The 22146-nt window shown below is 45.8% G+C and overlaps 1 protein-coding gene, 1 pseudogene and 3 gene segments (V, D, J or C); all 5 read right to left on the minus strand.

The window, feature by feature from the left end:
• The window catches only part of LOC101124180 (immunoglobulin gamma-1 heavy chain-like), a 411893-nt gene that overhangs the window by 209624 nt on the left and 180123 nt on the right, over positions 1-22146 (minus strand).
• The window catches only part of LOC101143562 (immunoglobulin heavy constant mu-like), a 352381-nt gene that overhangs the window by 125206 nt on the left and 205029 nt on the right, over positions 1-22146 (minus strand).
• Positions 886-3424, minus strand: LOC109023224 (disintegrin and metalloproteinase domain-containing protein 21-like). The gene is made up of 2 exons (XM_055361766.2): positions 2847-3424; positions 886-2149 (listed from the first exon to the last, which is right to left on the minus strand). Exons 1-2 carry the CDS (start codon positions 3302-3304, stop codon positions 2113-2115), a joined length of 495 nt encoding a protein of 164 aa, XP_055217741.1. The 5' UTR covers positions 3305-3424; the 3' UTR covers positions 886-2112.
• LOC101143927 (small ribosomal subunit protein eS8-like) lies at positions 9063-9770 on the minus strand (annotated as a pseudogene).
• Positions 17180-17745, minus strand: LOC101145290 (immunoglobulin heavy variable 1-2-like). The segment is given in 2 exon segments: positions 17180-17563; positions 17649-17745. Coding segments are annotated over 2 exon segments (363 nt in total).

The raw sequence follows: 22146 nt of genomic DNA on the forward strand, positions 1-22146 counted from the left end.
GCAGGACATCTAGAACCACAGACGTATTCAGAAAAATGCTAGATCTCAGTACTACTATAGAATACCAGCAGTTTTCTGTGGATGGTATGGGAAGGGTGATTTCTTCCGTTGGTGGGCTTTGCCTTTGAAATTCTCTCTGACATATCTACACTGCATTTTAAAAGTCAATATTAGTGTGAATTTTAAGTTAAAATAAAATGTTATCTCATTCACTTATTTATACATTTAACTTCCATTTTCCTTTACAATAACTCGACGACACACCTAGCCCTGTTTTCCACCCGGACCAGCCTATGCTGCTACAAGCCTGGTTTCTCTTCCTCATCCCGACTTACTCAGCTTCCCTTCCTGTTTCAGTTCAAGGAAATGTGGGGGCAGGAAGAAAGGGGGCAGCTGCCACTCACAGAGCTCACACTAAATGACAGACAGCTTGCCCCTCACGTCTACCTATTTTTCTAGTTGAATTTCATTGCATGCAGCAATCAACCTCAGGGATTCATTTTCCCACATACGGGAAGCTCGGCCCCAGGTAGGGGGATTTGGTTGGTGGGGGATTTGAACCCAAGTCCCTCTCACTGCAAGGCCTACAGCACCCCCGTGAGGAACAGACAGGGAACAGGGAGTAGCCCTGGATCACCCTAAACTGACTTTGGGTTTAGAGAAGGACAGATTGCCTGGGGAATGAGGAAGCTCATTGCTCTGGAGCTCTCTTCTGGAGAAATGTCATGAATGCTTCCTGTAAGGAGCTGGTGGCAACTTCCGTTAATTCCGGGACCAGCGACTTCAGGTCAAGAGCCAGATGCTCACTCATGTCTCTCCAGGCAAGAGGTTCTGGCCAAGTTTGGGCTCCCAGAGGAGTCTAAGAAAATGTGGAAGGCACCAATATGTGTTTTTGAAGATTTATTTCAGAGTGAACATCAGCGACCTACAAGAACCTGGGACAGAAGCCAATGCCTCCCGTTTCCCTGTGACGTGAGACAGGACCATGTGCCTCCTGTGGACTTCAAGAAATGTGGACTTGAGCTTTGCCATCCCTTCCCCTGATCCTGTTTCATAGATTTTGCTGTTATATTCTCTGTATCTTTACAGGGATTGGGAGGCTGAATTAGTGTTATTCAGGGTTAGTAACTGTCCCTTCCTTAACGGTGGTGGTCCTGAGAGTTCGCACATTTTTGGCTGTCCCAAAGAGCAGTGCAATTATGAAGGTGTAAATACGACCAAAGACCACTCTCAGATACATCACTGATTGCTGGCTTTGTTTGACGGAACATGTTCTTTTTGGAGGTGGCCCGCTGTCGACACTCCCACCAGCACCTCTTCTTAGGCACAGTGGAGGATCCCAGCCTATATGGCAATGGCAGTTCCTTCTGTTGCTGCAGACCCCTCTATGACTGCACTTCTGAGGGTGACAGTCATAGCCCAGCGAAGTGATAGTCGCATTGCACGGGGTGTTATTACAGAAGTTTCCATGAACACAAGGAGTGCCATCTATCACACGCCCAACATCAGTTGTGTCTGTTGCACGGTGTTCATCCAGTCCAAAACACTGAAACCCTCCTCTCACTGAGTGAGGGAATGAAACATGTTCCTGCAGCCGGGGAAGATGGGTCACATTGGTACACTGCAGTCTTACACAAAACTTATCTATTCCTTCACAAGCCTGGTAGCTGAGATATGTTTGTTGTCTAATACAATGTCCAAATCGGTAGCTTTCAAGATTTGTGTCATAGCAGACCTCAGGAGCATCCTCAGCACTGACACCAAAGATCGCCTTGCAGAGCACATTGCGATCAGTGCAGTTCCCACGATAGCAGTGGCCTTCTTCAGTGCACGGGGTTCCATCTTGCATATAAACGTTTGCGGGACATGTCACGGTGGTCCCGTGACAGTACTCTGGAAGGTCACATATATTTTGGATAGGTCTGCAGAGTCCCTGGTGGGGAGAAGCTGCAGTTTGTACAGCACTCTCCTATATGGCAGATGCTCCTCGGTGTTAAGTGACAGTCACTTCGGCAGCAATAACTGGCATAACACTGCTTGAAGGAGCCACAGTCACATTCCTCCCTCCCCTCCGCTATGAGGTTTCCACAGCGAACCGTTGTCATGGTTTCGTTATACACAGGAGCAAGTGTTTCGAAAACACACCGGCCTGAATGTATAAAACAATTTTGTGCATGTCCATAAGAACAGTTACTGAATGCATCTGTCATCCCAGGAAATCGCTGCATAATGCAGGAGGCCCTTCTCTAACATGTGCAGTAGTTATCATCATACTCCAGACCAATACTTCTCATCTGTGTCTGGGTTATTATGATGGCTACCAATAAATAATGTCTGCCTAGAGTACCAATGTGTAATAGGGCTATATGGGAACAGAAGCCATACCTTTCAGGTTCATAGTTAGATTCATGTGGCACGTCTTTAATAAGTAGTGAGGATGAATGAACATGAAAAGTATCAAAAAAGGTTGTTTTAAAATAGGTAAACATTGCACTCTGAATTCGATGTTCATTCACAGGGGCTGGGTCTCGATTATTATATATGGTCAAAAGATAAATATAGTACCGCAGATCAATATTTTGAGCAATGCTGTCAATGAGACTGAACATCTGGACCACCTCTTTGGAACAAGTTGTAATATTGCCATATATATGATAATATGAATTGGAACATTGAACGTGGCCTTTATATTGCCTCTATGAGAACTATAAAGTGAATTAGATATCCTGGGATTCATGCTGTCATTTGCTTCAGACAACAGGGGGTCTGTCTCATTGTCATCGTCTCTAAATGTGGGCCCCGTTTCGTTGGGCTCGGCCACTATCTGAGAAACAACATGTTCAAGCCTGCGGGAATCCTGGAGGGGTTTGATTTCGTAGGCAAGGTCGTCCAGCTTCACGATGCCTCTGAGGCCCCCATAGCACGTGTCGACGGTGACCATGGACAGAGGCACCTCCTCCAGGTAGCCGAGGTAGTAGCAGTCTGGAGGGATGTAGGGGTCATCCATCTGCAAGGCTCCTTGGTCATCCTGAGTTGTCACCAGCAGATGTCTGGGCCAAAGAAGGTGTTTCCTCCGCATGTGAATGACATGTCTTTGACCCCCAAAATGCAGGCTGTAGGACAGCCAGCCGGGAAACTGAAGGCCTTTGCCGTGGTGCGTCTCCTTCCTGGGAATCACCACCTCAGAGGAGGCGTAGTGCCACAAGGGACAGCCTTGAGAACACCGGACCGGAGCCAGGAGCGCCCAGAGCCCCAGCAGCAAGAGGGGGGCCCTAAGGGTGACCCGCGCCTCTGCCCGCCTCATGTCCCAGCCCAGCGATAGTCACCCAAAGACAATGGGAAAGGAAAGGACTGTCCTCGGCGAAGCCAGGCCCCAACCAGCTGTGATGGCTGTGTCCCTCCCAGGGAGACCCTGACAGAGAACAAAGGGCCTCCCCAGGCTCCTGCACCATACCCCGGGGGGCACCTGGACTCCGGGAGGGAATGAGGTAACAGTCCCAGGGCAGGGCAGGGGGTGGGCCTGGACAGGACGGCAGCTGCTGCACTGCGGGATGAGGCTGAGGGTCATGGCTGTGAGGCCTCATCAGGAAGGGAAAAGGGAGAGGGAAGCAGGGCTGTCTCTTTTACCACCGTCAGTCTTTTCCGTTGCTTTCTGAATCTACAAAATGCAATGATGTGCGTCCAATGCCTTCGCATCACCCATGTTATTCTCGGTTGCTCTGTGGGTTAATAGTGTTCCTTTCTGTGGCTCACACTGCTTACTCCTTTGTCATGTGGAGGTAGACACTGCCAATATTTTCCTTAGGGACTGAATGTTTTTCTACTCTTAATAAGTACCCATGTCTTATTCTTTTTGTTGTTGTGTTGTTTGGTTGTGGCTTTGAAGTTTTGTTTGAAGTTACCAGATTGTGAAAGGAAAATATCTTGGGCCCCGTCAAGCTGGAAACCACTCAGGACAAATCTGCCTCCCAGTCTATTTAAAGTTGTCCCTCTGCTCACAGAGACAGATGCATATCCTCATGGCCTCCTTTGCAAACACTTATTAGAAACTCAAAAGAATGCAACCATCTGTCTCTCACCTACCTGTGACCTGGAAGCCCTAAGTGGGGAGGACTTGCTTTGAGTTGTCTCAGCCTTTCTGGATGGAACTAATGTCCTTCTTACTTATATTGACTGATGTCTCATGTGTCCCTGAAATGCGTAAATCAAGATGTGCCCGACCACCTTGAATCCAGAGTTCCTGGATTCACAAGATCAACAGTTGATATAGGGTAACTTTTTCTTCTGTGCTATATAAAACCCTTGTGAATTATGATACTTTTTACTTTGTCCATCTATTGGGAACAGATGCTATTCCTGACCCCATGAGAGCCCCAGGTGCTGTCCCTCCGATGCTTCTGTGTGGTTCTCTCCTGGTCTTTGGTCATTTCTTCAGATGCAGGAGCTTATCAGCTCTCAGGGAAGGGCACAGGGGGCCCTCTGTGGGTGTCTCATGTCTGAGAACTAATGTTTCACATATTTCTGCCAATTCTGTCATTGCTTATGAGGGGAGGGAAAATCCAAGGCCAGATCATAATCAGAAACACAAATTACTGTTTCTTCAAAAGTGTAAATATTTCCCTTTCCTGGCGAATGTGGTCACTCCATTTAAACTTAACGTGACCGTGGTGTGTTTCAAAGGCTGCGCTGTGTGGCACTTTGTCTTCCAACGCCCCGTACTCCCATCTTCCATCGCTTCAAATCCTGCCTTTTTACCACAGATGAACGATTACTAATGAAGCTGGTTTCCCCTCTACGAGTGTGCAGGTTGGACGCCCTTTCCCTACCCCTTTAGGGCTTTCACAGGGAGCAGAAGGAAAATATTTGACATCCCTGAAGGAGGCTGCTAGGGAAGACTGTGTCCCTCCTAAATTCTTGTGCTGAAGTCCCAACCCTTGGTCCTGTCCCCACGTGGCCCCTTCCCTGAGATGAGCTCATCTATCCTCTTCCCCAAGGCGAGCACACCTGTCCCCACGTGGACCTTTCCCTGAGACAAGCACACCTGTCCCCACATGGACCCTTCCCTCAGAGGAGCATAACTGTCCCCATGTGGACCCTTCCTTCAGATGAACTCACCTGTCCCCACGTGGACCCTTCCCTCCAGAGGAGCACACCTGTCCCCACGTGGACCCTTCCCTCAGAGGAGCACACCAGTCCCCAAGTGGACCCTTACCTCAGACAAGCATGCCTGTTCCCAGGTCAACCCTTCCCTCGAAAGAGCTCACCTGTCCACATGAGGACCCTTCCTTGAGACAAGCACTTCTGTCCCCTCAGACAAGCTCACCTGTCCCCATGTGGACCCTTCCCTGAGACAAGCACACCTGTCTCCATGTGGAACCTTCCTTCAGACAAGCACACCTGTCCCCACATGGACCCTTCCCTGAGACAAGCACGCCTGTCCCCATGTAGACCCTTCCTTCGGAGGAGCTCACCTGTGCTCAGACACCACCAGGGGGGCTCAGACACTAATAGGGTGGCTCAGACACTAACTGGGGACTCAGACACCGTCAGAGGTCCTCAGACACTAATAGGGTGGCTCAGACACTAAGAGGGGGACTCAGACACCACCAGGGGGCTCAGACACTAGCAGGGGCACTCAGACACCACCAGGGAGGATCAGACATAAGGCGGGGGGCTCAGAAACCACCAGAGGGGCTCAGACACCACCAGAGGGCGCCCAGCAACCACGGGATGCTCAGAACCTACGGAGGGGCACTCAGGACCTACAGGGGTCGCTCAGGACCTGGCTCAGGAGCAGATGCAAAGTGAAGCTGAGGTTTCCGTTTTCTCTTTGGGGATTCCTTGTCCTGCCCTGCAAAAGCCTTGCTCAGCAGCTATTATTGTTTCTTCCCTGGAATTCCCTAGTTCCTCTCATCTGAAAAGGACATAGAGCAGAAATGCCATTTAACTTTTCACACTTCATTTTCAGTCTCCTTCTAGCGATATTTCAGTAAAATATTAATAAGAAATAATGAAGCCACAGTCCAAATGTTAGCATCATGCAAAGATTTGTGTGTCTTCTCCACTCTGCCAGTTACGCCTTAGGAAACTCTTCTCTCAATCCACTGCTCAGTGTACACTATGATGTTGTGTTTTGTTCTTTGCTTTCATCTGCTTTGCAGGGAAATGAAGCACCATTTATTGGGACGTGTCCTCCATTTCTGATGGACTCCCCGTGGTCTCCACCTCAGACGGTTTTGCCACCATCTTTAATCCGTTAATGCCTTCAATCGACCTCACCATCCATGTAATGAAGCAATGAATGCCTTTACCTCATCTACTTGTGTCTCCATGAGTCAGTTCACTTCTCTCCATTCTCACAAAGGACAGCCAACCTCAGGACACTGCTTCAGAGCCTCCTGCAGCCTTGGGTGGTAAACCTATTAGAAAGCCCCTGCTGTTTAGAAAGGGTGTGTATTGGAAACTTAATCCGAAATTCCACAGTGTCCAGAGGTGGGAATGTTAAGAAATGATGAGGTCATGAGGGCTCTGCCCTCATGAAGCAATGAATGCCATTATCGTCATAGTAGGTTACTCATTGTGGTAGCAGATTAGTTACTACAGGCCTGGGTTCCTCATTAAAAAATGAGTTTAGCCCCCTTTCCATCCTTCGCACCTGCTCTCCTGCCTTCCACATGGGTATCACAGCAAGAAGGCTCTTGCCAGATGCTAACACCTTGATATTGACTTCCCAGCCTCTAGAGCTGCGAGAAAATAAATTTCTTTTCCTTATACATTAGCCAGTGTGTGGTATTCACTCATTGCACCACAAAGTGGACTAAGATGAAAAATCAGTATCAAGAGGTGGAGCCGTTGCGATAACAAATACCCCAAAATGTAGAAGTGGATGTAGTAATGCACAAAGACTGGAATAATTTGGAGGATCAGACTATAAAAAGTCTAGATTGCCCTGAATAGAACACTAGAGGTGATTCTTTTGAGGACTCAGAAGAAGAGAGCTGTGAGGAAATTCTGAAACTTCTTAGAGATTATTTAGGTGATGACCATTAGAATGTCGGTAGAACCGTGGACAATAAAGGCCGTTCTGATGAGGTCTTGGGAGAAAAAGAAGAATAGCTCCTCAGAAAATGGAGCAAAGGCCATCCTTGCCATAAAGTGGCAAAGAACGTGGCTGAATTGTGCTCATCCCTAGGTCCTTCTGTAAGGTGGAAGTTCAGAGCCATGAACAAGGTTATATGGTGGGAGAAATTGGAAGGAAATCTATGGCCTCACTTCTAGCAGGCACTTTAGGACTCTGTTCCCTGTGTCCAGGCACAGCACTCCTTGGCTGCCCATGCTGTGGCTCAGGAGGACCTAGGTGTGGCTCAAGCCATCACTTTAATGGTACAAGTCATCAACATCCATGGCATCCATGTGTTGTTAATTCTGCATGTGTGCAGAACACAAGAACCACGAGGGCATGGCTTTCTCCACCTAGATTTCAAAGAATGCCGTGGACAGCCTAAGGTCTCGGGCAGCCTAAGGACAGCCTAAGGTCTCGGGCAGTGACTTGTTGCAGAGACAGAGTCACCACACTGGGCCCTTAGCACAATGCCAAGCAGAAATGTGGGTTTGGAGGTACCACAAAGAGTTTCCAGTCAGCCTAGGAGAGCTAGAGGCCTGAGAGTCCCACCTGTGAGAGCGGCTGAGTGGACTGAACCCAGAAAATATATAGAGGCAAGACTGCCGGAGGCCTTGGGGGCCCATCCCCCTCCCCAGTGTGCACAAGATGCGGTCAAAGAGGATGATTTTCCAGCTATAAGACTTAATGTTTTTTTCCCTGTTGGGTTTTGAACTAGGCACCGCTTTCTGCTTGCCTATCTCTGAGCTTTGGAATGGGAATTTCTATCCCATACCTGCCCCATTGTTCACTGTATTTGAAAGTAGATAACTTGTTTTGACTTTATAGGCTCGCAGATGGAAACAATTTATATCAGGCTAAATTGTGCCTCGAGTCACACTCATATCTGATTTAGGTGAGACTTTGGACTTCAGACTTTTGCACTGATGCTGGATAAGACTTTGGAGACAATTGGGATGGAATGAATGTAGTTTGCATTGTGATAAGGACATAAATTTTGATATTAGGAATGGAATGCTATGGTTTAAATGTGTCTCCCAAAGTTTAGGATCTGGAAAAAATCTTCAATGCAACAGTGTTGAGAGGTGGGACCTTTATTATGTGATCAGGTTATGAAGGCTCTGTCCTTATGAATGGATTACTGTCACTATCATTGGAGTGGGTTAGTTATTATAGGAGTGAATTTCTAATAAAAGATGGTCTCCTTTCTCTCATGGACAAATGATCTCTTGCTCACCCACCTCTGCTGTGAGATGAGGCAGTGAGAAGGCCCTTGTGAGATGCCAGTGCCTTGATATTAGACTTCTCTGACTCAAGCACCATAAAGTATAAATTCCTTTTCTTTAGAAATTGCCCAGTCTCTGGTATTTGGTTATAGTAACACAAAGACAGACTGAGACTAAGCCATTGTAACATGTGTGAGGTGATATCTCATCGTGGTTTTAATTTGCATTTCCCTGATGATTAGTGATGTTGAGCGTTTGAATGTCTTTATGTTGAGTGAAATAAGCCAGGTATAAAAAAATTACTCCATGATCTCACTTACACATGCAATCTAAAAATGTTGAACACAGAGAAGTAGAGAGTAGAATGGTGCCTACCAGGGGCTGGCGTCAGGGGCATGTGAAAGCTGAGACGTTGGTGAAAGGGTACAGAGTTTTTGTTAGACAGAAGGAATTCGTTTGAAGATCTATTGCACAGCATGGTGACTTCCTTGATACTAATGTACTATATACTTGAAAACTGATAAGAGAGTAGATTTTACACGTTTACACCATAAAAAATAAGTATGTGAGGTGATGGACATGTTTATTTACTTGATTTAATAATTTCACAATGCCCGCATATGTCAAAACATCACGTCTTATCCCCATAATATATGAAATAGAATATGTTTTTCTAGTAAGTGTGATGCCTCTGTTTCTTTTTCTTTTTCTTTTTGGAACAAAACAATAAACACCTTTATTACATGGGTGAAGACAAAACAAGGATTTATTTGCCTTTCTGGGCCTTGATTTTCCTAAGATAGAACTCCAACTCTGCCCTCTAGCACATAGCCATCTGCTCGGCCACACTGTCCTGGCCTTGAAGCGATGCATGCAAGAAGCTTGCCCTGCTGGAACTGCTCCCCCAGGAGACTGCTGATTTTGGCATTCTTTTTCCTTTCATCATATTTCTTCTGAATTTTTTTAGATCATTTTTTGTTTAAAATCTCTTCTTCCTCAGGAGTCAGCTTGGCTCCCTTCTTGCGGCCCAGGGGCAGTGCACAGTGGGACTCGTACCACTGTCGGTGCGGCCTGCTGTCAATGAGCACGATGCAATTGTTCACCAGGGTCTTGGGACGAACCAGCTCGTTATTAGATGCATTGTAGACAACATCGATGACCCTTGTTTCACCAGCACAGCATTCTGAGCCCCAGGAGAAATTCCCCACGTCCAGCCTCGGGGCACAGTATTTCTCGTTACCTCCCCGCACACGGACTGTGTGGATGCGGCGGGGGCCAGTCTTGGTGTTGGCAGCTGGGCGCCCCAACTCATACTCCCGCTTCTTGTGGCAGGGCTTTCTCTTGCCCCCGGTTTTGCGGCGCTTGTGCCAGTTGTCCCGAGAGGTGCCCATCGCTCGGCGCTGGCTGGAAAGAGGGCCTCTGTTTCTTTAACAACACTTTCTGGAGATTGTTTTTCCCTTGAGCAATGTTTCCTCTCTGCTGTCTTTACACAGTTTTCCTTTCCCATGGGTTGATTTAAGACAGTGACAATTTATCTATTCTGTATCTGGTAGTTTCATGGAGAAATTTAAGGAATAGCCACTTGAAACCATCTGGTGCCACCGAGAAACCATCTGAAGGACACAGATTTTCTGAGTGCAAGCCACAACCATATTTTAACACTTTTTAAATTCAAAATCGGGGTTTAAATTTGGATATTTTACAATGGCTTCTTTGATTCCCTCCCAAGATCCAACCGTTGAGCGTGTGAAAAGGGCTGGGACCCAGGTTACGGCTGTGCTTGGCATGATGACGTCCTGCAGAAATTCCTCTGGCTTTCTACATGGAGCTCAGCCTCCGTATCATCCAGCTCGCCAGGAGGTCAGAGTACTTCTCAAAGATCCTCAGGTGTTGTTTCATTGTGAGAGGTTTCCAGCCCTCGGGAGACACCCCTTGGTTTTACAATCATCACGAAGTTGTTTACGATTCTGAAAACAGACCTGCCGTCCGTCCGTGTGTTTGTTCTGCGGCTTCTGATTTGCTAAAATGCTGTAGTAACTGCAATAAGTTCTACCATCTGGATTAATTTTCACCTCAGATGGAAGAGTGTATTTTAAGATAAAGATAAAATAGTAATAGTATATCCTCATTGGTAATATCCAGTTCTATACTTTGAGCTATGGTCCGTCAATAAATAATGTTATGTCAGGGTCCTCAGTGGAGTGTGTGAACATCTAACGAAGGTACAGAAGGTTCCCTAATTAAGGTACAAACCATGGTGAGCACAAGCTTGCTAGGCACCCATGTCTCCGGTCTGTGCACCTGACACTCATTTCAACCTCACCAGGAAGTCAGTTAACTCTCAATCAGTTTATTGTAATGCTTCTAGGTAATTATATGTGGCAATTTCAGCAGAAATGAAGAAACAACTTCACCAGAGAATCTAATACAGAAGAATGCAAGAGGCCCTGGGCTTGTTTTCATAAAAGCAGCATGCACCAGGCAGTTGATTCTCTCGGCTGTCAGCACTGGACACCCAGCATGCCGGCTTCGTCCCCTAAATAAGCTTCATCCTGCATGGATAGGCTAGCAGCAAGCCCGAGGCCATATGCAGATACACAGCCAACTGGGAAATGGGACACAATTCTTCTCCACTCCTCATCTGAAGAATGGTCTGACAATGCCCTCTTCAGTTCCTTCCCTCTGCCACTCTGACCAGGACTATGCCACATGTGCACAGAGACACAAAATCCCTGACGGGAAGAATGAGGCTGGATCAACCAGACTAGTGGTTTCTCAGTAAGGAAATATGAGGTCAACTTCTAGGGTGGACAATTCAGGAAATCATCCAGCAGTTTTGTAATTGATGGCTATGGGAAAATGAACCGCTGAGATGAGTAACTACTTATATTCCATTATTCCATGTGAGAAACGGACATCACAGTTCACCATAACTAAATTTTCATAACCTAAATTGATTACTTTACATTTCTTCCTACATCTTCACTTAAGAATTTTCAACCATGAATGTGTCTTACCTATATTCCCAATATTTAAAATTGGGCTGTCAAGAGAGTCTAGAGAATTTGAGAACTAAGAACAGTGAAACTTCTGTATGTTCAGCAGCTCCCAAAGCAACACAATATTCCCCAGGAACACTGTTCTGTGCTTCAGCATAATTCATGCTTGTGTATTTCCTAATGGCTCCAATAGTGACCCTCCATTCCCACCAAACATTTGGCCTCCCCTTTCTCCATGTCCCCTCCATTCATACATTATACTCTCAGCTCTGTCTAGGTATCGTAAAAGCCAGCGGACGGACCCTCCTGATCTCCTGAACATGAAAGCCAGCACTATCATGTGATCGGCTCCTCTTGGCATGGTGACCTTCAAAGGCACCTCATTTAAATAATCACCATTTTTTTTCCTTCTGTAACAAAGCGTTTCTTTCCATTGTGCCTTCCCATAAGCATTTTAACATAATTTACTGTCCGACCGCAGTTATTAATACACACAAATGCCACAACCTCTTTCTAGCCCAAGAGACCTGATTAATTCTTCTTTGGGGATGAGCACAGCCTAGAAACACATCCCATTCACATAAACACGGGCACACCGATGACGTGTTCTTGAGTCTACACCATTCTCCGTCCAACTCCATGAGCCCCTGAAGACCAAGTCAGGCTCTTTCACACCTGTGCAAGCTCCGGCCTAGGGACAGCCTGCTGAGGAATGGGTTCAGCTGGGTCTGTGTGCTGGGTTCATCTCTTGCCCTCTCCTGTCCCAAAGCAGGTCCATCACCCTGCTCAGGTCTGAACAGGAGTGTCTAGGTTTGTCTGGCCATCCGACTTTTTCAATGTATGGAAGCTCTCCTATTACCTACTGTATTCATTTTATAGGGCTTTTATAACGAAATACCACAGATCGGATGGCTTACAATACAAAACCAATTTCCTCACACTCATGGAGGATGAAAGCCTAAGATCAAGCTGCCAGCTGGGTGGGTTTCCTCTGAGGTCTCGCTCCCTGGCGTGCAGATGGCGCCTTCTCACTGTTCTGTGGAAACATGGCCGTCCCTCGGGGCGTGTGCACCCTTCCTCCTGCTTCCCCTTCTTATAACAACAGTCAGATTGCATTAGGGCCCCACTCCAGGAATCTCACTTTAACTTATTCACCTCTTTAAAAGACACTAATCCAAGTATGATTTCATTCTGAAGGACCAAGGGTTGGGGCTTCAGCACATGAATTTAGGAGGGACCCAGTCTCCCCTAGCAGCCTCCTTCAGGGATGTCAAATAAAAGGAATAAAAGGACACTGATGCTCCAGAAGGCCTTGAGAGCTTGCAGCTGCTTTGTTATGGTGGGACGTGGGTAGGCCTGCACCTTATCTATGACGGCAGATGGAGTGACTTTAGTTTTACCCAACCAGATGACACCACCTATTTGACTGATAAGCCTGGACCCTGGATTTTGTCTGTATTAACCTCCCAGCCTCTGTTCAGCAAGTGAGACAGCAAGACAGGGGCTGCAATTTATAAGCTGAAAAAAGACTTAGACGTTATCATGATAACACCAGTGTAGTGGAAAACATGTATCCCCTTTGGGTCAGCCCATCGACTGAGGTTGGAGGTCACTAGGCTGTGAGATTTGGGCTGTGTAAATATCCCTGGAACAAGACAGTAAAAGTGCATTGTTCTTTTTAGGTTAATGCAAATTGATCTCGACTCTAGGGCAACAGAAATGCTGAAGAAGGTATTGACTAAACTGATAACGAAATGCTATGTGGCTAACACCTCTCCTATTCTCGTCAGACTGGAGGAGATATTAGGAACAGCTGCATTCACCCGGGAGACCATCTTATTTAACTCCCAGTAATCTACTGTCATTCTCCATGTCCCAACTGGCCTCTGCATGGGCCATGCAGGTCTGTTGTAGGAACTGTGCAGTGGCCTCCTAATGCCTACCTGGGCTAGCTCCTTAACAATCTTCATGATTGGATCATCTTCCCCTCCCAGGGCGGGTGGTGTTGCTCCAGCTGTGGGACTCCCCATGGGTTGGCAGCTCTACCGGCATCCAGTTTGCCTTCTGCTTGGTCACATGTGTCACCACTTTAACTCTCAGTTGGAATTCCCTGGCAGTTGTCTGGAGGGTCACGCCTAAGAAGATATCCATTCTCATGTGTTCTAGGATGGAAGCTGTGTATACTACACAGGGTCTGGGTGGCAGTCCCCCAGGTCGTATCACTAGTTCAACCTGTCTGACTTCCGTGGCCCTTCCATAACCACCTGTTGCTGCTATGGGCCCAGAGAACTGGTAGGTGTTGCCAGTTAGAGCACATTTGTTGTCTGGCCACCCTGACTGGCTCGTTGGCTGTCTCTTCCTTTGGTGCCATTGTTCTTCATCACAGTAGGGTGCTTCCCTTGCTTACTCAGTTTCTTCTTTTCTCCTAAGTCAGCAACTACCTGGGGCACATGAAATGTTGGCTGCCCTCCCAGGGGGCTTAACATGGAAATCAGTGCACCATGCCATTCGGTAGGCACTGAATACATAATTGTAGCTTTTATTTTGCAGTAAACGACTCATTGTTGGGACTTCAATAATTCTCAGCATAATTAGCATGCCTCATCTCGACTCCCGGAAGATATCCTGCAACTCTTCTATAGTCTTCCATTGAGAACGAGCTGTGGGGGCATCTTCCTCACTGGACCCGTCCCCCTTGGAGCCTGCAACCACTTACCATAAAGGTGCCATCATAGGGCTGGATGGTTTGTGATGGGTGTCATTTTACTCATCTTGAGTCCAGAGAGTATAATACTCTCCACCCCCTGTCCCATAGAGAAGCCACCCTGTGATCCACTCTCTCCCCTTGTGTCTGAATCCAAGTCTAAGCTCCCCCAATTCCACAGTGGTGGAATTCCGCATTGTGGTGCACTGCCTTCTCTTAGGTGGGGGAAAGTTCTGTGGGGCTAACTTCTGCTGGCACGGTTGGCCCACTTTTATGTTGGTGGTGACCACCACAAGTACCACTTGGCTACAGACTGTGTCCTGGCATTCCAAGGCTTTTGTGTCTGGAAGGCATCCTTTAGCCAGCCTGCTAAAGGTTGTTCTGGATGTGGAGTGGCCCTCTTTGTCACATCCTCCACTTGACATGTAGTGCATGACATGTAGTGCAGTTGTTACTCCTAAACAGTATATCTCACTTCAGCTTCCTTCTGTCTTTGAGACCAGGGTCTTAGGGACACACACTTATGTCCTTGCCTTTAACACAGTCCTCACCTAAACCCCTCAGGGTAACTGACTACATCCAATTCACAGGGCTGTCCCTGCACTAGAACTCCCAAGGTTTGTATTCATTTCGCTGTGACTTTAGCTTCTTCAAAGCCCTCATCCTCCCTTTTGGAACAGTCGCAGTGGGGCACCTTCTTGACTAAGTGCCATGGGGGCCTAAGGGGCTTGCCGAAATGGGGAATAAAGGATCGCCAATGTCCCAGGAGGCCTTGGAAGGTTTCCAACTGCTTTGGTGTGGTGGGACATGAGTAGACCTGCATCTTATCTTATCTATGATGAAATATGGAATAACTATAGTCTTATGTAACCAGATGACACCAAGTATTTGACTGATAAGCCTGGACCCTGGACTTTGTCCGCATTGACCCCCCATCCTCTGTTCACCAAGTGAGACAGCCAAGCAGGGGCTGCAGGGCAAGAACCTTTATGGACTCATCCTAACCTTCATCTCCTTCCCACTGGAGCTCCACATTGGATGCCAGGACTTAGGCTCCCAGGATGACGTAGTCACAGTAGTCCTAACGCATTGGTGTGGCAGTCAGCAACACTTTAAATGGCCTACCAAATAAACGATGGTCTCCAATTTGCTATCCTATCCCTACAGGCGGCATCTCATTATAGTTACAGCTGTTCTTGTGGCTGACACACCCTAGCCTGTGCAGTGAGCTCTGCCTCAGTGGTTGCTCAGAGTGCAGTCAGGAGTGGCCAACAGCTGCGACAGCTCAGGCATCTGACTGTCACTTTGTCACATTGTCACATCCACCTCAGACAACAGGTCCTCCAGAACTTTTGGCATTTTGGAGGCATCCCTGTACACTTGCAGCGGGCTCCGTCCATCAAGGATTGCAGCTGTTGGGCCCACAGAGATGTGCATGGCCTGCCTGGGATTTCCCCACAGGTCTCCCCTTCCTTGACGCTGTTGTCTAAGAGCTTGCGGGATTTTCTTTGACCTTGTACTGGGCCTACCAGTTGTCATGCTAGACCCCTATTGACTGTAATAGGCGTGGCACCATGTCCAAAAGGCTGAAGAGGAGACCTGGAGGCCATGAACGAGACCTAGGGTGTATTGAGGACTTGCATACAATGTGGCCCAGGAAGAGTGTGTTGGACAGGAAAACCACTACCATTTGTAAAACACGTGTAGTTTAAATTATGATTTTCACTTAGCACCCTCTACCTAGCAACCTCCAGATTTAACAAAGAGCCTCAATCACCTGGACATCCTGTGTTCCAAGGGATAGGCCAGGGATTCAGACATCCTTCACAGACAAGGAATAAACTTCTGGGTTGACAGCTCCTGGATTTCTTAGCTCAGAGCTCTGAACATACATTCTTCATAAACTATAGGGTCATTCTCACAGTGTGCTTAAATTAACGCTGCCAGGCATTTCTGGCATACATAGATCTGAACACACACCTCATAAAACAATGTATAAAAAAGTGTTCATCAAGACTTTGTATTAGGAATATGTATATTTAAACAACCATGAAATACTGCTACTCATTTACTATAATATTACAACGGCTGCACAGCAAAGCATTGGTGAATACTAACAAGGCTCCAGAAAAGAAAGTCTTATTTACTGTTGGTAGGAACGTAAATTGGCACTTCCTTTTTGGAAAATATTTTCAGTATTTCTTTGGAGTTAAACATGTTAATTGAACAGACGACTCTAAGGTACTTTATTCAACTGATTTTTTTTGTTTTGTTTTGTTTTGTTTTGTTTGAGATGGAGTTTCGCTCTGTCGCCCAGGCTGGAGTGCAGTGGCGTGATCTCGGCTCACTGCAAGCTTTGCCTCCTGGGTTCAAGCAATTCTCTGCCTCAGCCTCCCGAGTAGCTGCGATTACAGGCACCCACCACCACGCCCAGCTAATTCTTTGTATTTTTAGTAGAGAAGGGGTTTCACCATCTTGGCCAGGCTGATCTTGAACTCCTTACCTTGTGATCCACCTGCCTTGGTCTCCCACAGTGCTGGGATTATAGGCATGAGCCAGCATGCCTCGCCTATTCAACTGATTTTAATACTTACTTCTACACAGATACTTTCATGGGAATGCCGGTATCAGCTTTCTTCAGTAGAGCTTTTCCTCCTCCATGAATTTTGCTTATAGGGTGATAATTATATAAACAATTCCTATATAATTGGGCCAGGCGCAGTGGCTCACGCCTGTAATCCCAGGACTTTGGGAGGCTGAGGAGGGTAGATCACCTGAGGTCAGGAGTTCGAGACCAGCCTGGCCAACATGGTGAAACCCCGTCTCTACTAAAAATACAAAAATTCTCCGGGCGTGGTGGTGGGTGCCTGTAATTCCAACTACTCTGGAGGCCGAGGCAGGAGAATTGCTTGAATCTGGGAGGTGGAGGTTGCAGTGAGCTGAGATTGTGCCGTTACACTCCAGCCTGGGTGGCAGAGTGAGACTTTGTCACAAACAAACCAAAAAAAAAAAAAAAACGAAAAAACTGAAAAAACAAAGTTCCCATATAATTAGAGTATATACTTCTATTTTTACTTTTTTTCAATTTATTAATGACATACTGTAAACAACATTAAAAATAATAATCCCTTTCATTTCTCAGCCCCAGCACAGCTGCCTCCTCCCTGGGGTTTCTGACACTCTCAGGATGTGGGTTTTCACACTGTGTCTCTCGTACAGTAATACGTGGCCGTGTCCTCAGATCTCAGCCTGCTCAGCTCCATGTAGGCTGTGCTGATGGACGTGTCCCTGGTCATGGTGACCCTGCCCTGAAACTTCTGTGCGTAGTTTGTGCCACCACTGTTAGGGTTGATCCATCCCATCCACTCAAGCCCTTGTCCAGGGGCCTGTCGCACCCAGTGCATATAGTAGCCGGTGAAGGTGTATCCAGACGCCTTGCAGGAGACCTTCACTGAGGCCCCAGGCTTCTTCACCTCAGCCCCAGACTGCACCAGCTGCACCTGGGAGTGGGCACCTGTGGAGAGGACACAGGACTGGATGAGATCTCCCTGGACTGGACTCAATCTCTTTCTCATCACTGGGACTAAGGAGCCTCCTACCTGTAGCTGCTGCCACCAAGAAGAGGATCCTCCAGGTCCAGTCCATGGTGAGGAGCTGAGCTCTCAGGAGATTCTCTAGAGGACAGATGTGGTTGCTGGGTGATGCTCTCAGGGCAAGGACAGATCTGTATTTACTTTAGTAAATCTCAGGTTATTTGCATATTCATGAGGGATACTATTTCATAGCTTCATAGCTGTAGACTTGATCCAAGATGAGAAAGAGAACACACATTATTTATGGGCCATGCAACAGTGGGACGCTGAAGCCCTGTCCTAATCCTTGTTTAATGATGTGTGTCCCCTTGTATGCCCAGAACTCTGCTAAAATAGATTGTCTGTGCTGAAAACAAGTTCCCACAGAACATGGTCCTCCAAGTGAACCCATACTTAAATGGCACTTTGACACCTTCATACTTTTCTGGGCTTTGCTTTCTGCATGTCTTACTACTGTCTCTGCTAAGATTGGCAAGCACTGAATTAATAAAACCATCCCTTTTCTCCATCTCCTAACTATTAAGATATCTGAAAATCCTAGAAATTTCTCCTTTTACATGTGATTCTCATTGACTTGTTAGGTTAGATAAATCCTACAAACAGAACTGTATACTGAAAGACACAAAGACACATCAATAGTCTTTACTAAAGTCTTGTTTAACTTATTAAAGCATGTTTGTCCGAGAAAAGGAAGACATCAGCCCCTGGGATGAACCCCTCCCCAGCCTCCCTTGCACCTGCTCCAGGGCTGCAGCCTGTGCTGGGCGAGGCCCGAGCGCTCCCTGCCACCCAGACCTTGCACTGCAGGGAGCTTCCCGTTGGGTCTCACAGAGCATTTTTCTCTCAGCCTCTGTATCTCACTAGGAAGTGACTGTGCCCTGGCTCAGAATGCTCCTTCAGTGACAACATGAGCTGATGACACCACCTCTTGAAATAGTGAATGGGCCTTTGGAAACCCAATGTCCTCTTCAGGGTGGCTCCAAGAGAAGAATCGCTAAAATCACCAGGGAGTCCCTTTCCTGGAGGTCTAGATGCACTGGATCACTGGAAACAAAGGGAGGCTAAAACTCTGGGGGGGTTGGAGGTGGCTCTTTTCTCGTTTCGGCTCTTGCAGACGAATACTGCATCTGAGAATACCTGAAGCTGCAGATGGGTGTGGATTAAAGCTCACTCCACGTCCACTGTTCCCATAACTCCTACTCAGACACACAGAAACACAAACACAAACATATTCACACACACTGTGGCTGATTTTCACAGTTATGGGCCCCTAATTTTTCCTTCTTCGTAGTATCTTACTCACGGGAAGTGCCGCCGACCCTGACCCTAGGCCTCAGTATGTGACTTTCTTTCTCAAACAGATCTAAAGCAATCACACTGCCCTCTTTAATCCACATTAATGATGCTGTTGAGGAGGTAATGTGTGGGGCAGGGGAGCATGGTATATTCTCACAGTTGACTCTCCCTGGTTTGGTTGCCCTCTTCTCCTGAGCAGTGACCTTTACAAGGAATCTCCAGTGATACAGCTGATTTTCTCTCTTTCCTCCCTTCCGCAGACGCTGCACCCAGGGCTACCGCCTTGAATCTACCGTCAGATTCCTTATCATTTGCGTGATAGAGGAAGGCTGAGGAGGAGGGGTCTGTAATTTGGAAGTATTTCCTTCCCCCACATAAACCAAGATTTTGGAGAATACCTTCCCTTGGATGAGCCTTCTAGAAAAGTCTTTTTGTGCATTTTTTCTCAGTGATTACTCCTCCCCAGTTCGCGGCTATAGGGAATCTATTTTAATCGCTTCCACGAGAACCTGAAGGCCCTGGAGGGCAAGTCCACACAAGTGTGGGGTGTACAGCCTCTAGGAGCGCTCAGCCTCCCCCTAGTCCACACTTGTCATCCAGACATTCAGCATAATCACCAGGTAAATGTTCTCACCAGTGTGTTTCCAGGAGCTTCTCTTCCAAGTCAGCAAGTCTCTGCTGTGATTGTGGATGTGCCTGTCTCTACAGCTTTTGGAGGGAGTAGTTTTTTCAGCAATTTCAGCTCTTAGATGGATTAAAAAATACTTGATATTTAGATGGTTTGGAGATATATATATAAAAATATGTATGTATAATATATAAAAATATACATATTATATATTATATATAAAATATATATAATATATAATATATGTATTTATTTTATATATATATATATATATATAAATTTTTTTTTTTTAGATGGAGCCTCACTCTGTCGCCCAGGCTGGAGTGAAGTGGTGCGATCTCAGCTCACTTCAATCTCCACCTCCTGGGTTCAAGTAATTCTCCTGCCTCAGCCTTTCAAGTAGCTGGGATTACAGGCTAGCGCCACCACGCCTGGCTAATTTTTGTGTATATTTTTTAGTAGAGACGGGGTTTCACCATGTTCACCAGGCTGGTCTCAAATTCCTGACCTCAAGTGATTCCTCTGCCTTGGCTTCCCAAAGTGCTGGGATTACAGGCCTGAGCCTATGTGCCCCTCTGGTTCAGATGTTTTTTGATGTAGAAATGGAGCTAATGACTTTTAAGATCATCACATATGTCAGCAAAACCCTGAAGTCCCCTAAGAGGTCATGTGTGTTCTGGTACTGGAAGCAGAACCCTAATCTCCCTACACAAAAGTGGCATCTGGACAGACACAACTGAACATGTGGGGACAAAGAGAATGGCACAGCAGGACACTTATGAGGAAGTTTCAACAGTTTCCTTTTTATTCAGAGGAAGCTGCAGCAGGTGAGAGCTGGTTATACCTCAGGCGATGTCATTTTCTGGAAGGCTGTTCTTGCTCTTGTGCTGGATCAAGTGGATGCACCTGGGCCCTCATACCTGGAACAGGAACTCTCATTCCTTAACACAAGGTGCTCGGTGAGACAGTTGCTTCCAGTTGAAGTGCAGAGAAAGGGGAGAGAAGGAGTTGTCTCTGGTGTCCCAGGATGTGTGTCAACTCTAGGATAAGGTCACCTTTGAGGGGCAGTGGTCTACCTGAGGGGATTACATCAGTTCTGCCTTCAATAACCTGTTGCTGTGGTCAGGAGTGTGACTCATCCCCTTCTGCTCCTCCTACCTGCCTTTCATTAAATGTGCAATGAATGAGTGATCCCTCACCAGAGAGTGTCATGGTCTAAACATCATGATCTCACACAATAACGTCCCCACGCCCAATCTCAAATACATTATAGACCCCACTCAATCAGCAATTGGCAAATAATTTGCTCTTGTAGATTTGGTGAATACATTTGCTCAGCGTTCATTTCAACAGCCTCTCAGCCACATTTAGCAAAGTGATTGACAAAAATGAACATGACTCTGTCAGCAAATAGAAAATATAAAATAACCGAGTTGGTTGAAATGTACACTATTAACTCTGAACAAATATAATAAGAAATTAGGCATACCACAATGGCACACAGTTTGTTTTACCCTAAAAATATCCCCTGAGCTTTGCCAAGTCAGTCTCTTGTCTTTCCCCAGGAGCCCTGCCTATCACAAACCTGTTTTTTTAATCCTTTTAATTTTACTGTATTTAGCAGGTCTCATGAATGGAATTGTACAATACTTAGTCTCTTTTGTCCATCTTCCTTCACTTAGAAAAAATGTTAAAATGTTATTTTCTGAATTAATAATCCATAGTTTTTATGACTGAATAGTATTCCACTGTGTGAGTATACAAATATTTGAGAATCAATTCTGTTGAAATACATCATGTTTACTTTTGTATTTGGTAAATATGAGTATCAGTTTATGACAATTGATACTGAACAATTTTCTATATTCTTATTTTCAGATAACATTTTTTCTTGGTGAGGTGTTTGTTCAGATTTTCACTCATTTTAGAATTCTGTTTATATTATGCTTTCTGTTGAGTTTTACAAATTCTTTTTATAGCCTAGAGACAAGACCTTACAAATAGTAAAAAGAAATAGTTTCTGATTTTGAATAGATTCAATATACATACATAATTTTTAATTGTTATAAGCACATAATAGTATATATATTTCTATTTGTTGGGTATATGTGATGTTTTGGTACAGGCATAGAATGTGTAATGAACAAAGTAAAAAAAAACTACAATAAATCTATAAAACGTTGATGAAAGAAATTAAAGAGGACACAAGATGGATCAATATTCCATGTTTATGAATTCAAAGAGTCAATATTGTTAAAATGTCCATAATACTTAAAGCAATCTACAGACTCAGTACAATCCCTATGAAAACAACAATGATATTATTCACAGAAATTTTTAAAAAATCCTAAAATATATGTGGAAAAACAAAAGATGCAGAACAGCCCAAGCCATTCTGAGCGAAGAGAACACAACTAGAGAAATCACATTACCTGACTTCAAAATTTATATTTTTATTATTGTTAATTATTTGATCTAAAAGTTATGTTTCAAACAATGAGAATAACAATACGTTAAATGAGTCTGATGTATGTATACTTGAAATTAATGTCATCAATTTTATGAATGATGGAGGTAATT

The sequence above is a fragment of the Gorilla gorilla genome, chromosome 15, assembly GCF_029281585.2.
Source record: "Gorilla gorilla gorilla isolate KB3781 chromosome 15, NHGRI_mGorGor1-v2.1_pri, whole genome shotgun sequence".
In the NCBI taxonomy this organism is placed as follows: Eukaryota; Metazoa; Chordata; class Mammalia; order Primates; family Hominidae; genus Gorilla; species Gorilla gorilla.

What these genes read in the sequence shown, in the direction of transcription:
- LOC109023224 (XM_055361766.2), bottom strand. Translation starts at nt 3,304, where the DNA reads ATGAGGCGGGCAGAGGCGCGGGTCACCCTTAGGGCCCCCCTCTTGCTG. An exon ending in CCCCTCCAGGATTCCCGCAG is followed by an intron (nt 2,150 to 2,846) that starts GCTTGAACATGT and finishes TTATACATTCAG; the next exon opens with GCCGGTGTGTTTTCGAAACA.